Consider the following 17,317-nt stretch of genomic DNA (forward strand, 5'->3'; position numbering starts at 1 on the left):
CGTAACTTGAGTCACTTCTAAAATGTCTTAACACTGAATAAACAGAGTGGTATCCGTAATTCATAATCTAAAACTGTAAAAAACAGTCTAGGTTGTACATTTAGGCGATTAAGCGGAAGTTTTGCCACGTGAGGCCACCCACGCACTTTCCATGGTGCTGAAAGACTTTCCACGAAAAGAGTGGAAGCTAAGTTGCCTCCGTGATCCATTTTCTCACTTCACTTCTGTTGGAAATGCCTGCCTATCTTCGGTTAGGGACGTCCCTCGGATTGGACATTAGATAGGGGCCCGTCTTTGAGGAGAGATGTACGTTGAGTACAGTAAAACAACGCGCCATACGTATCGAAAAGAATAGGGGTCCTTTCTGGTGTGAGTAGATCAAATCAACCAGTCCCGATGTGCAAGCAATGCCATCAGGCACTCTTCAATACAAACCTGGTATGTGAGGCTGTGAGGCTGTTGACTGGGTACTAGTATACAATACAATCGCTTTATTGACGATTAAATAAACGATACATGATCTTTCCAAGCGAACAGACCAGACGGTACTGACATGAATATTTGACGGATGAAAGCGGTTGTAATAACGATTTTCCCCCCAGCGCGACGTTACGTTAGAGACACAGACAGTAAGAGGCGTGAAAGATAGACCATCGAATCGATTGCGAGTTTTTACGGTGCTTTGCGCTGTTGACGTCGACAGGGGGAGGTGGGGATGACGCTGATGCGTCATTGACGCCGCGAAGATCGCACCGCCTACGGTTCCGCTGTCGCACACAGACCATTCGCGACCGCGTGGCGCGCACGGGATGACAACCTGCGTCATTCTCAGCCGCTTCCTTCTTTCTCTAATCTCTTCTGTTCTTCCCTACGCGTATTTTACAATCACATGTTACTTTCTCTCTCATGATACATAGAAACATTAGTACTTTCTCAATGTCCAACGTTTACAATCCTGAGCCGCTTCCTTCTTTCTCTAATCTCTTCTGTTCTTCCCTACGCGTATTTTACAATCACATGTTACTTTCTCTCTCATGATACCATAGAAATTAGTACTAACTTTCTCAATGCCCAATGTTTACGATCGGGCAAGTTTTACACTGCTCTGATGGCGCCATTTCGTACATGATCCACCTTTTCCTTTTTGCGTATCGTGATATAATTTCGATCTATCCGCGCTTTGAATACAAACAGACAGACAGAGAGAGATATTAGACATACAGATATGAGATAGATATATGGTCGGATAGGTAGATAGAAACATAGATAGACGGGGCTGCTTACTCTCCAAGCAGAGGTTAAGGTTCTTTTTTTTTAGTAATTTTTATCGGGCTTTCTATTTTGTATTGTATCTTGTATTGTCAAAACTGACGTACTCTAAGAAAAATGACAAAATAGAAAGCCCGATAAAAACGACTAAAAACCGTTAAAAAACAGCAGAAGCTTAACCTCTGCTTGGAGAGTAGGGACTGCCACCGTAAACAGATGCAGTAAAACTTAATTCTATAGTGTCACCTCTACCGCAAAACTTACTCCCAGGCAGTTTTTATAGGAGTTACTTGGACGGCGAGGCCACGTGAGCCACGCTAATAGGCCATATAATACAACGTGATGGTGAAATTGGAGCTTCTTATCATCAAGATGAGTCCCCCGGCCCATCTGGGAAAGTCAACAATGTTAAAAAAACATGCAAAGACCGTTATGCTTCAACAACTTATGGTAACAACACGTGCCCAAGTCACGTTCGTACTACCATCAGTAGGTTTGCTAAGTATCTAGATATAGGGCCTCTCAAGTTTAGCTTCACATGACTTTTAGCATCTCACGTGTGCGTAACGCTTTTGCATCTTTGTCAGGCACGTGCCCTTGGGAGACAAACAGCTGTTCTCGCAGCCTTCAATACTGGTAATCATCTGTCTTTGGATCATTTGTGGGCAGCAGGAGGCACTGATCACCTTCAGAGGGTATCATTTTACAGACATCCAAAGAAACCAGAAAGAAATCATTTTTGTGTCTTTTACTGACGTACAGTCCAAGGCTTTTGCAAACTCTTTTCTTCCTTCAGATTTTTGCCTGCGAAAGCCCTTTTTGGCTAGCGTTGTCTGTCGGTTGCTACTAATATCAACAAGTATACTTGCTAATATCAACAAGTATACTTGCTAATATCAACAAGTATACTTGCTAATATCAACAAGCACAAGACCATTTCATTGCGATAAAAACGTGGCTTTTGAAGAGGGAGAACACAGAATCAACGACTCTACATCTTAACGTACAATTTTCATACGCTGATCTCCGTGCACATGTTGGAAGGAGTCACGTTTTCTAGCGCACCGCTAACCTTGGACGGTCGTTTGTGACAAAATAAGGGAAGCTAGAAAAATAGGTTCGTGCCTCCCAACATCTGCTTGGAGATTAACGGTGAGCGCACACAAACCGAGTCGACAATAATGAAACAGTCGGTTAATCAAACGCGTGGTTTTATTGAGATCCTCAGTAGCATGTACAAACGCTTGATCTGTCAGCTTTTCAACTGTGTTTTACGTTTGGAGGCCAGCCAGGGCTACCTTACCCAATACTGGTACTATTTATTCTGGTCGCCTATTCGCCCGGATGTTAGACACGTGATCCATCCATTGTATAAATATGCAGATTAGGGGCATCTCGTCACTCGTTAGGCCGCCTCCAACAACGGCTGGAGCTGAAGCGACGGCTCCTCCGCAAGCAGACAAAACTTCCCGCGGCGGCAAGAGTACGTCTGGACGCCGCAGGGTGACACGAGGCAATCCGAGGACTCATGCGGCCACGGCGTGGTTACCATCAGGTCGACGTTTGTTCTTTCCACGGAAGGTTTGGTGTCGGTTTCCAGTGGTCGGTCGGTGCATTTTCTGCGCTTCTCCCGTATTTTAAAATTTTCTTTTTCGTGTAATGTTGCGTCTTGATATTTCTTTCGCCGGTTGTGATTTTCTTCTAGCACGCTTGGAATTCTGAGCCGGCTGTATCGTTCTAATTTGCATTCCTGTCGCTTATTCGTATGTATGAGCTTCAGAGCGGCGGGGGAGGAAAGACCCTAGTGCAGAGGATGGCTGCCTTACACTTTTTGCTCGTTTTACAGTTTCTTTCCTTTTATCCTAGGCCGGGTCGAGTTTAGGACGTTTTCTAGTTCACGTTGGCGTTTTGCTCCGCTTGGAGCTGAGTGATTTTTGTGCGATTTCCTGATTTTGTGTACGTTTTTTAGCAGGATCCGACAGCTACTCCAAGCAGATAGTTGGTGCCCACATGGCAGATGGTAGTTCTCCGGAATTCCTTTGTCTTCGCCATGTTCTTGTATCCTTTCTATCCTCTGCGAAGGAAAGCTGTGGGTGTTTGCTTTCATTGCTAAGGCGTGGAGCAGAACGAGAGTTTCCAGATTTTTATGCCATTCTTTGATTTTCGTGAATATTTCAGGCAGGGACAGAGGACGACGATGGCATGATCCATGAGGCAAGATGGCGACCCCCCTTGGTTTCTTTGTTTTCAGGATTACGGGTCATCCCTCTGGGAGAGCCTGGCGTAGCGTTCAGCCAACCCACCTGAGCTTGGAAGGCTGCAGCTGGTTCGATTTGGGTGTCTTTTTTTTCCCGTTTTTTCGGCCAGGTTGAATTTTTCTTTTGCTTCCTAGATTGAACGTCGAGGCTGTGTATGGGGTTTTCTGCTACCATTTGTTTTAGTTTACATGTGTATGAGTGCGTACCTGTAAGGCGCATGGATGTGTGAATGCTCGTGGCCCAGCCTTACGCCACGTAACGCGGCTCGCTCGCATGTGGGGGGGCTGGGCGGTGTGGAAGATGCGTATGTTTTAGACTTGTCTGTCTGGGACCGGACCTGTTGCCGGGCGCCCGTCCCTTCCCACTGTCTCATGGTTCACGTGTTGTTTATACAGGTCCGACGCTCTCCCCCTCCAACAACAGGGATGCGCGGGACACACCACCACCCAGAGCCGGCATAAGCCACCCTCAACCTCGCCAGATGTGCGGCCTGATAGGACCCGTTGGTGGCCTGCACAAGCCTTAGCAGCAGAGAGGGCTCAAGACGCGCCGGGAACCTGTTAGCCGAACAGTTAGGCTGTGATGTTTTATGTTGTGAACCATGTTCTTTGTGCCGAACATAGTGCTACAAGGGACAGCGGTCAGAGGATCAGGGTCGGCTGGCGCTCCACGGTCCCCGACACCGCCCAGCCCCTGCCGGTCAGTTCAGCTAACCCCGCCGACAACTCAAGGAACTGTAAGTCATTTTCCCCCTACTTTTCGTGAATAGATTTTAACATGTCGTTCTCCAGTGCGATGGGGTGCCGCGGGATGCTGGAGGGTTAGGAACTAATCGAGCAACCCTGTTTTGAGATTGGTCTGACCAAGAACGTCTTTGGTCTGACGCCTTTTATAGCACGGCAAGATATCATTCAGTGCGATGGGGTTCCGCGGTAAGCTGAATGACCCAAAAAGTGTGCAGTCTTTCTTCATCTTGGTGTGACGTTATCCAGTGCGAAGGGTTTCCGCGGAAGGCTGGACGATCCGAGAAATTGTGTTCTTTTAATCCTTTTTCGTGATTTGTTGTGATATCATCCAGTGCGAAGGGGTTCCGCGGAAAGCTGGATTTTTGGAAAACCCTAAAAGTTGTGTACGCTCTTGTTTGACATTTGGCGATTTTATCCAGCGCGACGGAGTTCCGCGGAAGGCTGGATAACATGCTATGCGGGAGTGTGTAAGGACTTGGTCCGGACTGAGGCTTGGTTATAGTGTATGTGGGACACGGGCATAAGGAATGGAGTGAGCAATATGTTTTGGCGTTTTTTGAAATCGTGCGCATAGGATTTTGTTGTCTTTCGGAACATTGCCGATTTTGCCAGATGCACTAAAGAGCTCCCTTTATGGGACATCAGAAGGGCGTGGTTCCCAAAGTCGCCGAGAAGATAGGATAGCATTCGAAGAATTTTCTTTCCTTCCTGTTTTCGCTCAACTTATGTACGTGGAGAAATTTAGATCGGTATTCTCGGCGTTGATTTTCTCTCAGTTTTCGAAGCGCGCGCCGCGGTCGATTAGAGTGGGTAAACGTTGTTTGACGAAGTTCAGAGAAGAATATGATTAAGTGTGGGGGACAAGTCGAGAGAAATAAGAAAGGGATTAGATGGGTAAGGGGAGAAGAAAGGTGAAAGAGCGAAGATAAGGATGGGAAGTAGAGAGAGGGACAAGATAGGAGATGATTTGAAAGAGTGAACAGGAAAAGGAGTGATGAGATATCTTAGGAGAGTGTCTTCGAAGGAGGATATTAGGTGACAGGAAGGGAAAGGCTCCGAAGCCAGAGAGGGCAAAGGCGGAAGACGACGATTCCCCATCACTTTATAACGGAGGGCGGATAGATGGCCAGGACAAATAGGATACATCTCGTCCCGTGATTGATCACATCTTCACATGCAATTTCTGATTTACTGTACGATCCTTTCCACCCGAACCACCATCGCACGTGTGGGGGTTCTTTAACGTGCCTGGGGTAGCTCTCCCCAGACACGGGACCTCCATTTTACGTCCTATCCAAGGTACGGCCCTAGCCGAAGCTAAGTACTCATTTTCACCTGAAAGTGAGAAAAGTCGTGTAAAGTGCCTTTCCCAAGGGCGCTGCGATCCTTCACAGACGCCTTCATTGCAGAGGATAGCGTGTGTGATCTAGCCTTGATACTACAACTGTATTACATACCACACCATATCCCATGGTGCGAAAGGAATTCCCTCCTCTTCCAAAAATACACATTGAAACCACCGCACCGACTCTACATCAGACGTGCGCGCGCAAAAGCATGCACACGCACATATCACAAACACACGTATACACCCACATACACACATCATAAACACACAAAGGCGTGCGCGAGCGCACTCCCCAGCAGCACACACACACTAAAAACACACGCATTTTTAAGCTGGGTTTACACGTGCGTATATATTCAAGTCCATATGAGGTCCGTATGGAGTTCTTAGCCTCTACCAGGCTCCATATGATGCTGGAAAAATAGGAGAAATTGGAGTCATAGACACATAACATGTCAGAGGAGTTAGCTATCCGAGGAGTATGGCTTGCGACCAGCTTATTTCACTGGTATGTTAGATCTGGCTAATTCTATTATTTTTCTAGCGACCTGTGGAGCCTGGTAGAGGCTGAGGCCCGATCTAAACACATAGACTTCCCTCACGAACCCTCCTTTACATAGCGTTAATTCGGAAACGGATGGAAAGAATGGCACATATTAGTGAATTTCATAAGAAAAGTACCATGCCCGTGTGAACAAAAACTTGCTTGGGCCTCATGCCTACAGCACAAGGCAAGGGAGATATACATACATGCAAAAGACTGAAACCAAACCAGTCCTTATTTTGGTCCACTGGTCTCATGTTCAGCGGCGTGGGTTGTTGTGAAACGTCCCGGTAATAATTTCTATTAGTATTATGCATTTCCTAATACGTCTAGATCGGGTTTCCGAAGTACGCAAATACGGCAGGTGAGACAAAACAGAAAGGCAAAACGGTGATAAAAACTTGTAAGAAGATAGCATATGCCATGCCTCAGTAACATAACCCGTGAAAACATAACACTACACGCGTGTTTTCGCCCAAAGGACTGACAATAAGCCTCGTTATTGATGGAACTCTATGCCCATAGGATCTACTGTAATGGCGCTGAGTACACCTCAGTACAGCGTAATTGGCGCGCCTGCGTCAATGCGCGCAGTGCTGACGTTGGAGCGGGATCACAATCTCTAATTTTAGAGTCTCAACGACGCGTGACAAAGAACTTTCACAATAATGAAGGTGCCAAGTGCTGGCAGCAACTTACTGAAGTGTTTTTTAGTGAAAGGGTAGTTCATTTATTTCAGTCGTGGCGCTAATTTATCGACAGAACAAGTGGTGGAGTTTTTTGTTATCCACCGCATTTTTATCCTGAGCAAATCTATGGGTACTTGGTAAAATAGGAGTGGTAAGACTGCTGCAGTACATTAAGTAGCCTTTTGTAATTTTCGGAAAGTGCATCTCAGTGTTTCCATGATCAGAACTACTATGGCGACAGCCACCGGTATACCGCCAGCGCGCCAGCGATCTGCGAATTTATATAACCCTGCCAGGCACTAAATAATCCAATTGGTCTTATATTACCTCTCGAGATTCGTACACACTTCAAAGCATAACGTTCAAACAAATTGAAACGTATATTTAGTACAGTACACTACCCTTTTACGCACATGAAATTAAGATCCATGTTAAAATGCGCTAGCTACATATTCAATTCACACCCACGATGCATGAGTTCAATCAAGGAGGTTAAAACCTCCCCGCTTCAATGCAGGAAGTTGTAGGTGTTGTAGAGCCACCCGCTTTTTCATCACAGATCATCACTGGAGCAGCCCCTGGGCTTTTCAAACAGTGGCACAGAAAAGGCTATCGACATCAATATTGCGAGGTTAAAACTTCCAGGGACAGTAAGGTTCAAATCGATTCACGGGCTATCGCTCATCAGCAATTTGGAGCATTGAAACAGCGGTCACACCTACACCTGACTTGAGTTAAAAGGCGGATTTACGAAGCTTGCACGCACTGCCAGCGGGAGAAAGTTCTCCTCCCATATAAGGAGCCGAGCCATCGATTTCCCCTTTGTGCCCAAAATAGCAGGTTGTTTGACGTCACACAGACGTCACCGACCTATTGACGATCCCATTCTGCCTCATTAATTTCTCCCCGGCTCGTGATTGGCGGATAGTCTTGTTTGTACACAGACGTCACAGGCAGCTGGGTCAGCCCAAGTTTTTCCCATGCAAATCAGGTCGTCTCCATAAATATCGACCAATCAAACAACAGTATCCCTGTGTCGTCATAGAATTATACGCCGACTTACCTACCGAAACGTCGACCTCAGTCGCAGTACAGAAAGTAGTACCACAGATTTTGTCGAAATTTCTGCAAAATAGTATCCATGTTGGCAATTTTATCACCAGAATACCGACGTTCGTGATATAGAAAATATTTGACCTGGGTAATTTGAAACAATTTGAGGAGGCGGAGTCGACTTAGTGACGGAGTTGTGAGGTTGTGTATGTGGTAGTGGGCGGATCACCCAGTGTATATATACTGCCCAGACCAGCTGAGGGTAGTTCACTCCAGACGCCAGCGGGGAAGGCTGTGGCTGACTTACAAAAACACTCCTGTATATTTTATACTTTTATATTTTTCTACTCTGACATCTTCGAACTGCCCAACCGGGGATCCAGGAACAAGTAATATATATTACAGGTAAGCTGTGTTCCTCTTGTTGTTGATGCTTCGGGAAAGTTCTGGTTCGTCCTCGCGGCTGTTGTAGGGCATCGCCTGACAACGCGCAACGCCCCGTTTTGTTCAGTCGTGCCGCACCGCCCCTTTAAAATGTTATAGTAAATCCCACAGTAGCCGAACATGGTTTTGGAGGAAATTTACGAAAACCACTATGCATTTATTCTAGTTTACCGGTGTGCTGAGATCGTTCTTATTTCTTCGGGGAATTTTCTGAGCAAATCCCGATGGGCTGACAAGGTGACCCCATGAAAACAAACTGTATTTTTTTTGCTCATAAAATGCTCGTTCGTGAACTCGTTTCCTTTTATTTGAATGATACAACAATTTTAGGTAAAGTCTAGTCTACATGGACATGTTTTGATGAAAATTTTCGGCTGAAAATGCGGTTCGAACCCTCCCATATGTTGTTGTTTCGTGTGAGTGGGAATTTCCAAGGTGACCTCACTATGCGGCACACGCAGGCAAACGTTAAATGTTTTCTCTGTGACGCAGCGCTCAGCACTAGGTTATCAGGCTTTTCAGCATTCGCTTCGATGTTATCCGAATTTTTTGTGTGAAAACGCATGGAATATGCGTTTCTCTGGGTTTCTGGCCACATTTCCCTTTGTCCACACCGTCCAGTTGCTTCTTTTTTAATCCTTTGTCTTAAGCGTGTCAAAGGAAACAATAGGTGGGAATGGGGCCAGCAGCTGGCCATGGTTCTCAATAGGAAGAAATTCTCTCCCCAACAAAAAGGGAAACGGATCTTTCACAGCAAAATCGAACAGTTGTAGTTAGCTGGATGGTTAGATCCTGTACTGAAGGGGATTTTTCTTACGAAAATATTGATGAGGTTACCGACTCGAGTGGTGCAAAGGTTATGTTTGTGCGTAACACCAGTGGGGGGCTTGCTTACCAGTCCAGGCAGGATGCAGCTTGCCATTCGCGTGAAATTCACTAATCGGTGCCAATCACCATGAAAAATAAACATTGTTAGGTTTTTATATGGTCCAACTGTGCTGTAGGTGTTTTATTTCGTTTGGTAATTACTGGCCTTTTTAAATCTTATCAGTGGTCGACAAGTTTTTGATCGTCTCCTCGGACAATCAGATATGTTTATTTACGCGGTCTATTTACCACCTGTGATTGTGACAAAAACATCCATTAGGAATAGGTGATGTAATCTTGTCAGCTGCTAAGTGACCGGGCGTTCAACAATATTTGCATTTTGACAACATGTACATGCCTGTCCTGAACTACCCAGTTTTCTGATCATTTATTACTTTGAACCACAACAGAGAGAAGCATCGAAGAAAGACTGACGAGCGAGTTTGTCATCTGGAAGTCCGAAGTTTACACACAGCACCAGCCAACTACGAATACAGCCATGCAGGTCGAGATCCAAGTCGCCCTCAACTTCCTCGTGTCCTACCTGTACAACAAGCTTCCCCGCCGGCGGGTGAACATGTTTGCAGAGGCTCTCGAAAAGGGACTGCTTGCCAAGTTCGAGGGTCACTGGTACCCGGAGAAGCCCTTCAAAGGGTCAGGGTACCGGTGTATCCGCATTAGCACCACCCTGGACCCGGTGGTTCTGAAGGCCTGCGACGCCAGCGGGCTTGACATCACCGACGTGAAGGGCCACCTTCCTGAGGAGCTGAGCATCTGGGTGGACCCCAAGGAGGTTTCCTACCGCATGGGGGAGCGCGGGCCCGTGAAGATCCTCTACGCGGCCGAGGAGGAGGACGTGGCGTGCGACAAGGAGGTCATTTCCTCCAGCGGGTTCAACCCAGACGCCCAGGTGTTCCGCCCGATCGAAAACACCCTGGGGACGCTCTCGCCAGAGAAGTCTCCATCCCCGTCCTCGGGCATGATGTTCAGCAGCAGCTCGGTCAGCCCGACCATCTTCCAGCGCAACACCACTCCAACCATGACGACGGCAGAGTTTGCCCAGACAAAGTTCGGCTCGACCAAGCCCAAGACCCAGAAGAAGTCCGGCCCTCGCATGTCCCCGACAGAGTACATGAAGCAGAAGGCGTCTCAGTACCCCACAAACGTCCCCACAAACAAGCCGGCACGCGCGCTGTCCCCCAATGCAAAGGAGTTCGTCTACAACCCCCAGCCAAAGATGATGGCGGACACTCTGGGCTTCAACAACCTCTTCATCCAGGACACGTTCGGGTTCGGCCTGGGCGGGTTCGACCAGATGCCGTCCCCCAACAACATGAACGACAGTGCCAAGTCCTACCTGGACGGCCTCAACTTCAACCTGAACACTATCCAGTACCCTGGTCAGCCCTACCCCCAGGTCATGGTGGCTAACTGAGCTGACAGGACTCTGGCTACTACGTCAGCATCTCACGCTGTCCTTGATATGTGAGGTCCACATAAGGCATGCTCTTACCTGAAAGCTGCTAGATAGGACTCTTAGTTGAAGTCCAGAAAAGTTGAAAAGTGCTAAAGTGGAAAAGGAAGGGAAGTTTTTGAGACTTCCCCAGTTTGATCATAACATGTTAGGAACTGTTGTATTTACTCCTGTTAGGAAGGACTCATGTTTTCATGGGAGGAAAAGTGGGCCAGCTTGATTTTATGACAAAAGGTTGCAATGTGTACTCAACAGGGCAGGGATACGAGTGAGTTAATGAAAATTTTATCAGAAGGCATTTTTGGAATGAAAACAAGACTTTTGTATTGAAGAATGTGTGTTATCATGGACATTTGAAATGTTCAAAGTCAGTTGGAATGTCTATCTCATACTTAGATGACCAGACTGCCATTTGGGGCCAGTGTTGGTTTCTCCGCACTGATGTGTGGGCACCACTTGTTGCTGCACAACTACCTAAACAAGTGTTTCAGTACTGGAGTTGTTTTACAGACTATGTTCTTTCTTCTGAACTGTACTTGAGGTATAGCACAATTTAATCTTGAGGTGGACTTTTATGGAATTCAAAGGTTTCTATTGATAATTGTCATTGTCAATTAAGTCATTGGCATATTTTGAGAAGGACCTTTATGTAGTGTTGACACAGAAACTGAATGGTTTGTAAATGAATTGTGCAAATTGTGTAAGTATGGCTATGTTCTTACGGTTTTCTATATTTGTGAAAGCCATTTTGAGACCATAGTGTATGTGTATACTATATTCATTTTCCAGCTTAAGAGTATATATTGGTATACTTTGTACAAGATACACCGTAAGGTTGTAAGCCTTATCTTTTCTACATTTGCTGTATTAAAATCCAGAAAAATAGAGAAAGCTAAAGCAGCTTTACTTTTTATACAAAAGCCTATAAAACCCAACTGTATAGTAAGAGGGTTTAGAGATTCACTATATCCGCAGATGAGTTGTATTTTCTTTCCAGATGTAAAGTTTCCTATCTTGTACAATTCCAATGTCAATTCCGGAAGTATTAATTTTCTACTGAATTTGTGCAATAAGTCAGTATGGAATGTGTACATGGGGGTAAAACAAATGTCATATATCTCAGTTGGACAGAAGAGTATAGTAGGTGTTGCATCATAATTGTTTATATTGTTCAGATTTTTTAAGTTTGTATTAAAATTTACAGAAAAATATTTTGAAACCGATGGCTCCTGTGGTTTTCTTTGTAGCACAAGTGATGTGGGAAAGATAGTAATACATTAATCCCTAGAAAGGAAACAGTTGGTTTAGACAATGGCGTATTTAGAATGGTTACTAGCGGTCAAGCCCCAATTAAATCAGGTAGTGGCCAACAAAGTACATCATACAACAATAAGATGTTGAGAAATATATATGTAAGGGTGACAGAAGAGCAGAACTTAATTGAACACAAGAAGGGAGTGGGTAATTGCTTGACAAAATACTGTAAATGCATTTAAGTTCGCAGGGACTTAATTTTGCAGTTGTGGGAAAATTGAGTGTTTGCAGTACCGGTGGTTTTGAGTTAGTGGCAGCACCATATACTGACTCTAGTCGCTGTCATGGTAAAATGTTTGTGGTGAAGACCACTGCGAAAATTGCCAACATTTCTGCATTTACTAGCAACTTACTGGGAAGAAGGTCTTTGGTCTAGTCTCTTTGGTCCAATCGTTCTCGAAAACCCGAACATTTCTGCATTTACAGTAACTTACTGGGAAGAAGGTCTTTGGTCTGGTCTCTTTGGTCCAATCGTTCTTTGGTCATGAGGAATTGACGGCTCCCACAGTGAGCCTCCTGCCCACTGGTTTTCCCATTTCCCCCCTTGAGTGCCTGCAAGTTTATAGCTGTCTAGACTGGTTGTGATTGGACGTCTCACCGAGGATATGGAACGTTCTGGAATGGCTCCAGTAAAGGTTCATGACTGCTCAGCCAGCCAAGGTGAATCAGTCACTGTGTCCAATGCGGATAGAGAGGGCTGGATCAATGCAGTTTAGGGGTTTTTCTTGTTGGACCAGACCTGAAAAAAAATCAGTGAACCGGATGTTTGACCGATTCGCAAAATGAACAGATTATACTGGCAGGCGTTTGGCATGTCTTTTTATACTTACAGATCCAAGAAAAGAACATGAGAGAAGTAGAGGAGAGTTGATAGTCATTTTTACCAGGCTTCTACAGTCAAACTTGGTCTAAAACAGAGGAAGTTAGTGTTGTTTACATGACTTGGACAGGGTTTTAAAACGTCAATGGACGTCGGATACTCCACCAAACAGAATCCTTTGTAGCCAAATGGAACATTGTTTTGAGCATCACCCATTCACAAGTTTTCACACATGATTAGGTTCAGGTTCTGGACCGGGGCCTAATCCTCTGGACTTGAACTGTACCAGGCAGTACCTAAATTTTCTGTACCGGTACCCACCCCTAATACGGTTAACAGGGTTAGTGCCAATGATTGGTTCGGAGGATTTCCTCGTCTCGTGGGATGACGTTGTTCACAGCAGAACGTAATGCTGTAAAACCGGTTTGACCATACCCTGGACTGTTCGACACTCAAAAAGGCAGTGTAAGCAAGTGTGACAACCTGGGAGTGTGTTAGCCTGAGTATCATCCTGGTCAGTTTACCAATACTTGGGAGTATTGGGAGCCCCGGTTAACTTACTATACTGATACTCAGGCTATAGGTCATAATTCCATTTGGAAGAAAAAGTACAATATGAAGGCTGACTGAAAATGGAATCAAATATGTGTACACGAACGAGATCAAATTGCCCTTCCAAACCTTTGCAACCCAGACCATAACATATGAGCTATTGTGACATTATGAGCTGATTGAATTTTTTTTCTGAGCTTGTGAGGTTATGAAGTTCAAGAGGTAACAGTCTTCAGTGTAGATGGAAGACAAGTACATGTACATGATATACATAGTCCATTTTAGTCTGAAGTGGCTTTACAATGGCTCCTTACTTTACGCAAGGGTACTTTTCAGAGAAATGGAATGAAATGTGTAATATACTAGATCTACCACTGGTTTGCTAGAATCCATTATTGGTTCTAGGACCAATTTCCATTATTTGTGCTGGGACCAATTTGGAGTGGGTCATCCATGGTAACCAAAAGTTGTCAATGTAATGTTGGCAGCAGCTTCATTTAGGACCAAAAAATCCATTGTAAAATTCCGGCTGTGCTACTCTACTTTTCCACAATGGAGCATATAGTACGGGTAGGTAGTTTCTACAGGAAAAGTTTCACGAAACACTACTGAAATTTCTACAGAATGCGATAGCATATCATACTATCTTGTAGGCCCCCCTGCCAAAGGTCCAGAGCATTATCTTTAATCTGAAAAGATGTAGCTTCCCTCTTAATTCCTCTATTGAACCGATACCAGGAGTTGCAAATAGCCAGGCACTGCTATCATCTGCATGTCAACAAAATCTGTATGTCGCCAAGGGCAAAGCTTTCCCTGCGTAAAGCCCCACTTAAGTCAGATTACTAATTTATCCGGCGCTAATTCTTTCTGGGGTGACCTCTGCTGCCTATATAATGCGACAGATTGGCCAGAAACTAATGGCATTTGTTACCACACAGCCTGACCTGCGCCGTATTACACCGCCCGGGTCTGCCCATTTCGGACACCTCCAGTCATCCCCAGCCTTAGCGGAATGCAAAATTCTTGGGTTGGGTCGGTGATGGAAGTATTTTGATTGGGTTCTTGTGGGAAGCCGCAGACAAACATGTACATGGGAAGCTTGCCATGTTAAATTCACATGTCTCCTAGTAACCCCACAGTCGTATCCACGTCGGAGGGTACCTTCGCCAATTTCCTGGGAAAATTGGAGGCCGGAGGGGGTTGCAGTGAGTACGTTCAAAGCGTGAACACCTGGGGGAGAAGTGACTTTAATCGCTTTGCAAATGCTTGGGTGCAGACAATCTATGACCAGCCCGAAGCAACGTCTGCAAAAACTTGGAAAAAATTGTACCCTCAAACCAAAAGAAAAGCTTTAGGTCGATGCCAATATTTTGCAAAACAAAGTCTTTATATAATACAATTTTTGGTATATTTTTACATTTTCCAGGTAACCCATTGGAAAGACACATGATACTAGTACACATGATACCCAAAATATCCTTACTTCATAAACCAAACTAGATGGTTTGTTATGTGAAGACATGCAAAGGTCACCAAATGTTTTTGCTTGACTTGTGGATATATATATCCAACTGACTGCAAAAGTCACACAAATGTTGTGGTGCGGCAAAGATAACACATGGCTACAGTCTAATTTCCTGGCTGTGAAAAAAATCCACAGAACGACTGGAATTCCAATGTCAACAATGATATTAAATGTACATGTACATGCATGTGCTACGTGCTGTTTGGCACAATATTCAAAAGTGTGTTTACCATAGCTTTTTGATTCCCCCTTTGGGAGCAGTCAGTCCTACAAACGTAAATGTAAATAAGAACAAATCATTGGGTACCCTATCTGACTGCAGTTTGTCCAAATATTAAAAAGTTGTCAGAATGGATAAACTGAAATGGTTGCTTCACACCCATATCAGACTCGTGTAACCAAAGAGCAGAAAAACAAGAGGGTGCCAAGCACATGTCATGTGACCTTTCCATTTTTAACAACCCGCATTTTGACCTTTTAATACCAAAAGGTTGTTCTCAAGGATAAACAATTCGAACTGAACAATATGAAATGTGTGCAGAGAAGGCCACATATCTAGTAATAATAGAAACTGGTGCAGCTTTATCACTGTAATCAATGTTTCAGTTTTTGAAAGTTGTGATGCAAAATTATGAAGGATTTGCCAACATTACACAAAATTAATTTTAATGGTTATCAATGTACATGTATCTGGAACAGAAGAGCTCACTGGTGTCTACGAAGCCTGATGTCTACACAAGACAATTACATGTAATGTTTAATTACCGCCAGCGCTTCAATGACATGTTAATCTGGGCTCTCCATCGCTTGACCTGGAGTAAACTCTGCTGGATCAATGACTGCCTGGCCAGAGTGCCACGAGCTGCATGAGGCGCTGGATTGTTGGCATATTTGGGCCAGGCAACACTATTACTTGTACCAAGGGAAACCATGCAATCAAATGTATGAAAAGGCAATTACGCATCGATGGAGTCCGAAGCTACTCTGCGGTTTATTTGGGACAAGGATTACTTGATAAGGTCCAGCAAGGGTCATCAGTTATGGGCCAATTAACCACCCAGCTAGACTAAGAGACTTAGAAATGAGCTAGTTTTGTGTAAACATTGCTGAGAAAGGGTTAAGATCTGGTGAAAACCTTTGCTCGGAGCTAACTGCAAAAAATTATTGCAAAAACTGTTATCTACGAGCACATATATTGGGAAAACTCAAAGCAAACATGAGCAATTTCTCTTAGTAAAAAGTGTTGACTGTTACAATTTTTAAAATCTCTTTATATCTGCATCACATTTAGAAAATTTATCAAGCTTTTGGACTTCATGGGCTTTTAGTCTAAAATTGTACTTATATTTGTATTGCTGATCTTGTGACTCTACCTTGTCTCTCTCAGTGTGTTGGTTAAAGATGATGAAGGCTAAAGAAATATTAAAGAGCTCTTAGAAGATTGCCTTTGACTCATGCATAAATCTGGCAGCGGTTTCCTTCCTCCTGTAAGAACTATGATCCTCAATATATGGTGAACACCCTTGTGGTTTACACTGAGATGATTGTACGGCAACCCTGTCTTGCTGCATTAGCCACAAATAGTCTCTTCAGCATGTAGTAGACATCAGTATTCACATGTGGGGAGAAGTGTCGCACAGATTAGCACGGATGTCTTCAGCGATTTTGGTTAGGATGCACCAGCAGGTGTAATGAACATTTCTTGGCAAGATGTCAAACTGCGAGGTTCCTATTTCATGCTGCTTCCCATGCCTCAAGCTTGGAGCGGGCAACGTTACAATCACATGTACATGATATGGCCCTGCAAGTTAAGGTTTTTATGTTCGTAAAGCTTGCCAAATCTTATCTTTTCTGTCCGTCGAGGGCATAGAAGAATCTTGTGATCAGAGCATTTTGTCAAAATTGTAAGACATGTGATAGCATTTGACCACAAGGATCTTTGCCAATTTTTGGGCTGCAAGCTTGGAGCGGGCAACATTACAATCACAGGTACATGATATGGCCCTGCATGTTAAGGATTTTTATGTTTGTAAAGCTTGCCAAATCTTATCTTTTCTGTCCGCCAAGGGCATAGAAGAATCTTGTGCTCAGAGTATTTTGTCAAAATTGCAAGCTATGTGATAGCTTTTGACCACAATGATCAGATAGCAAGTTGAAATAATAAAAGGACTTAGAGTGTTCGCTTGCCCTTCCTACATAGTTGTGCCCCTATGCAAAATATTGTTCCTTAGAAAAAAAAATACTCGGGTTTGCAAACCCAGTATGCACTTTACTTGTGCAGCTGCAGTTTTTGCAAAACAATGTGACTGATAAATCTGCGTCATTCACACTGTAGCCAAAACAAGGAATGACGTGCAATCTACACATGTTCAATCAAAATGTGATAAGGTACTAAATGTCAACTCAAAACATCA

At 44.4% G+C, this 17,317-nt stretch overlaps 1 protein-coding gene across 1 annotated transcript; it reads left to right on the forward strand.

Annotated features, from left to right (window-relative positions):
- The first annotated feature begins 8,016 nt into the window (after nucleotides 1-8,016).
- On the forward strand, nucleotides 8,017-11,911 carry LOC118429097 (protein Tob1-like). Its single transcript, XM_035839472.1, has 2 exons — nucleotides 8,017-8,312; nucleotides 9,629-11,911. The coding sequence occupies exon 2, from the start codon at nucleotides 9,718-9,720 to the stop codon at nucleotides 10,651-10,653; it is 936 nt and encodes a 311-aa protein (XP_035695365.1). The 5' UTR covers nucleotides 8,017-8,312; nucleotides 9,629-9,717; the 3' UTR covers nucleotides 10,654-11,911.
- The last annotated feature ends 5,406 nt before the right edge of the window (nucleotides 11,912-17,317 follow it).

This window comes from Branchiostoma floridae, chromosome 13 (assembly GCF_000003815.2).
Source record: "Branchiostoma floridae strain S238N-H82 chromosome 13, Bfl_VNyyK, whole genome shotgun sequence".
Lineage (NCBI taxonomy): Eukaryota > Metazoa > Chordata > Leptocardii > Amphioxiformes > Branchiostomatidae > Branchiostoma > Branchiostoma floridae.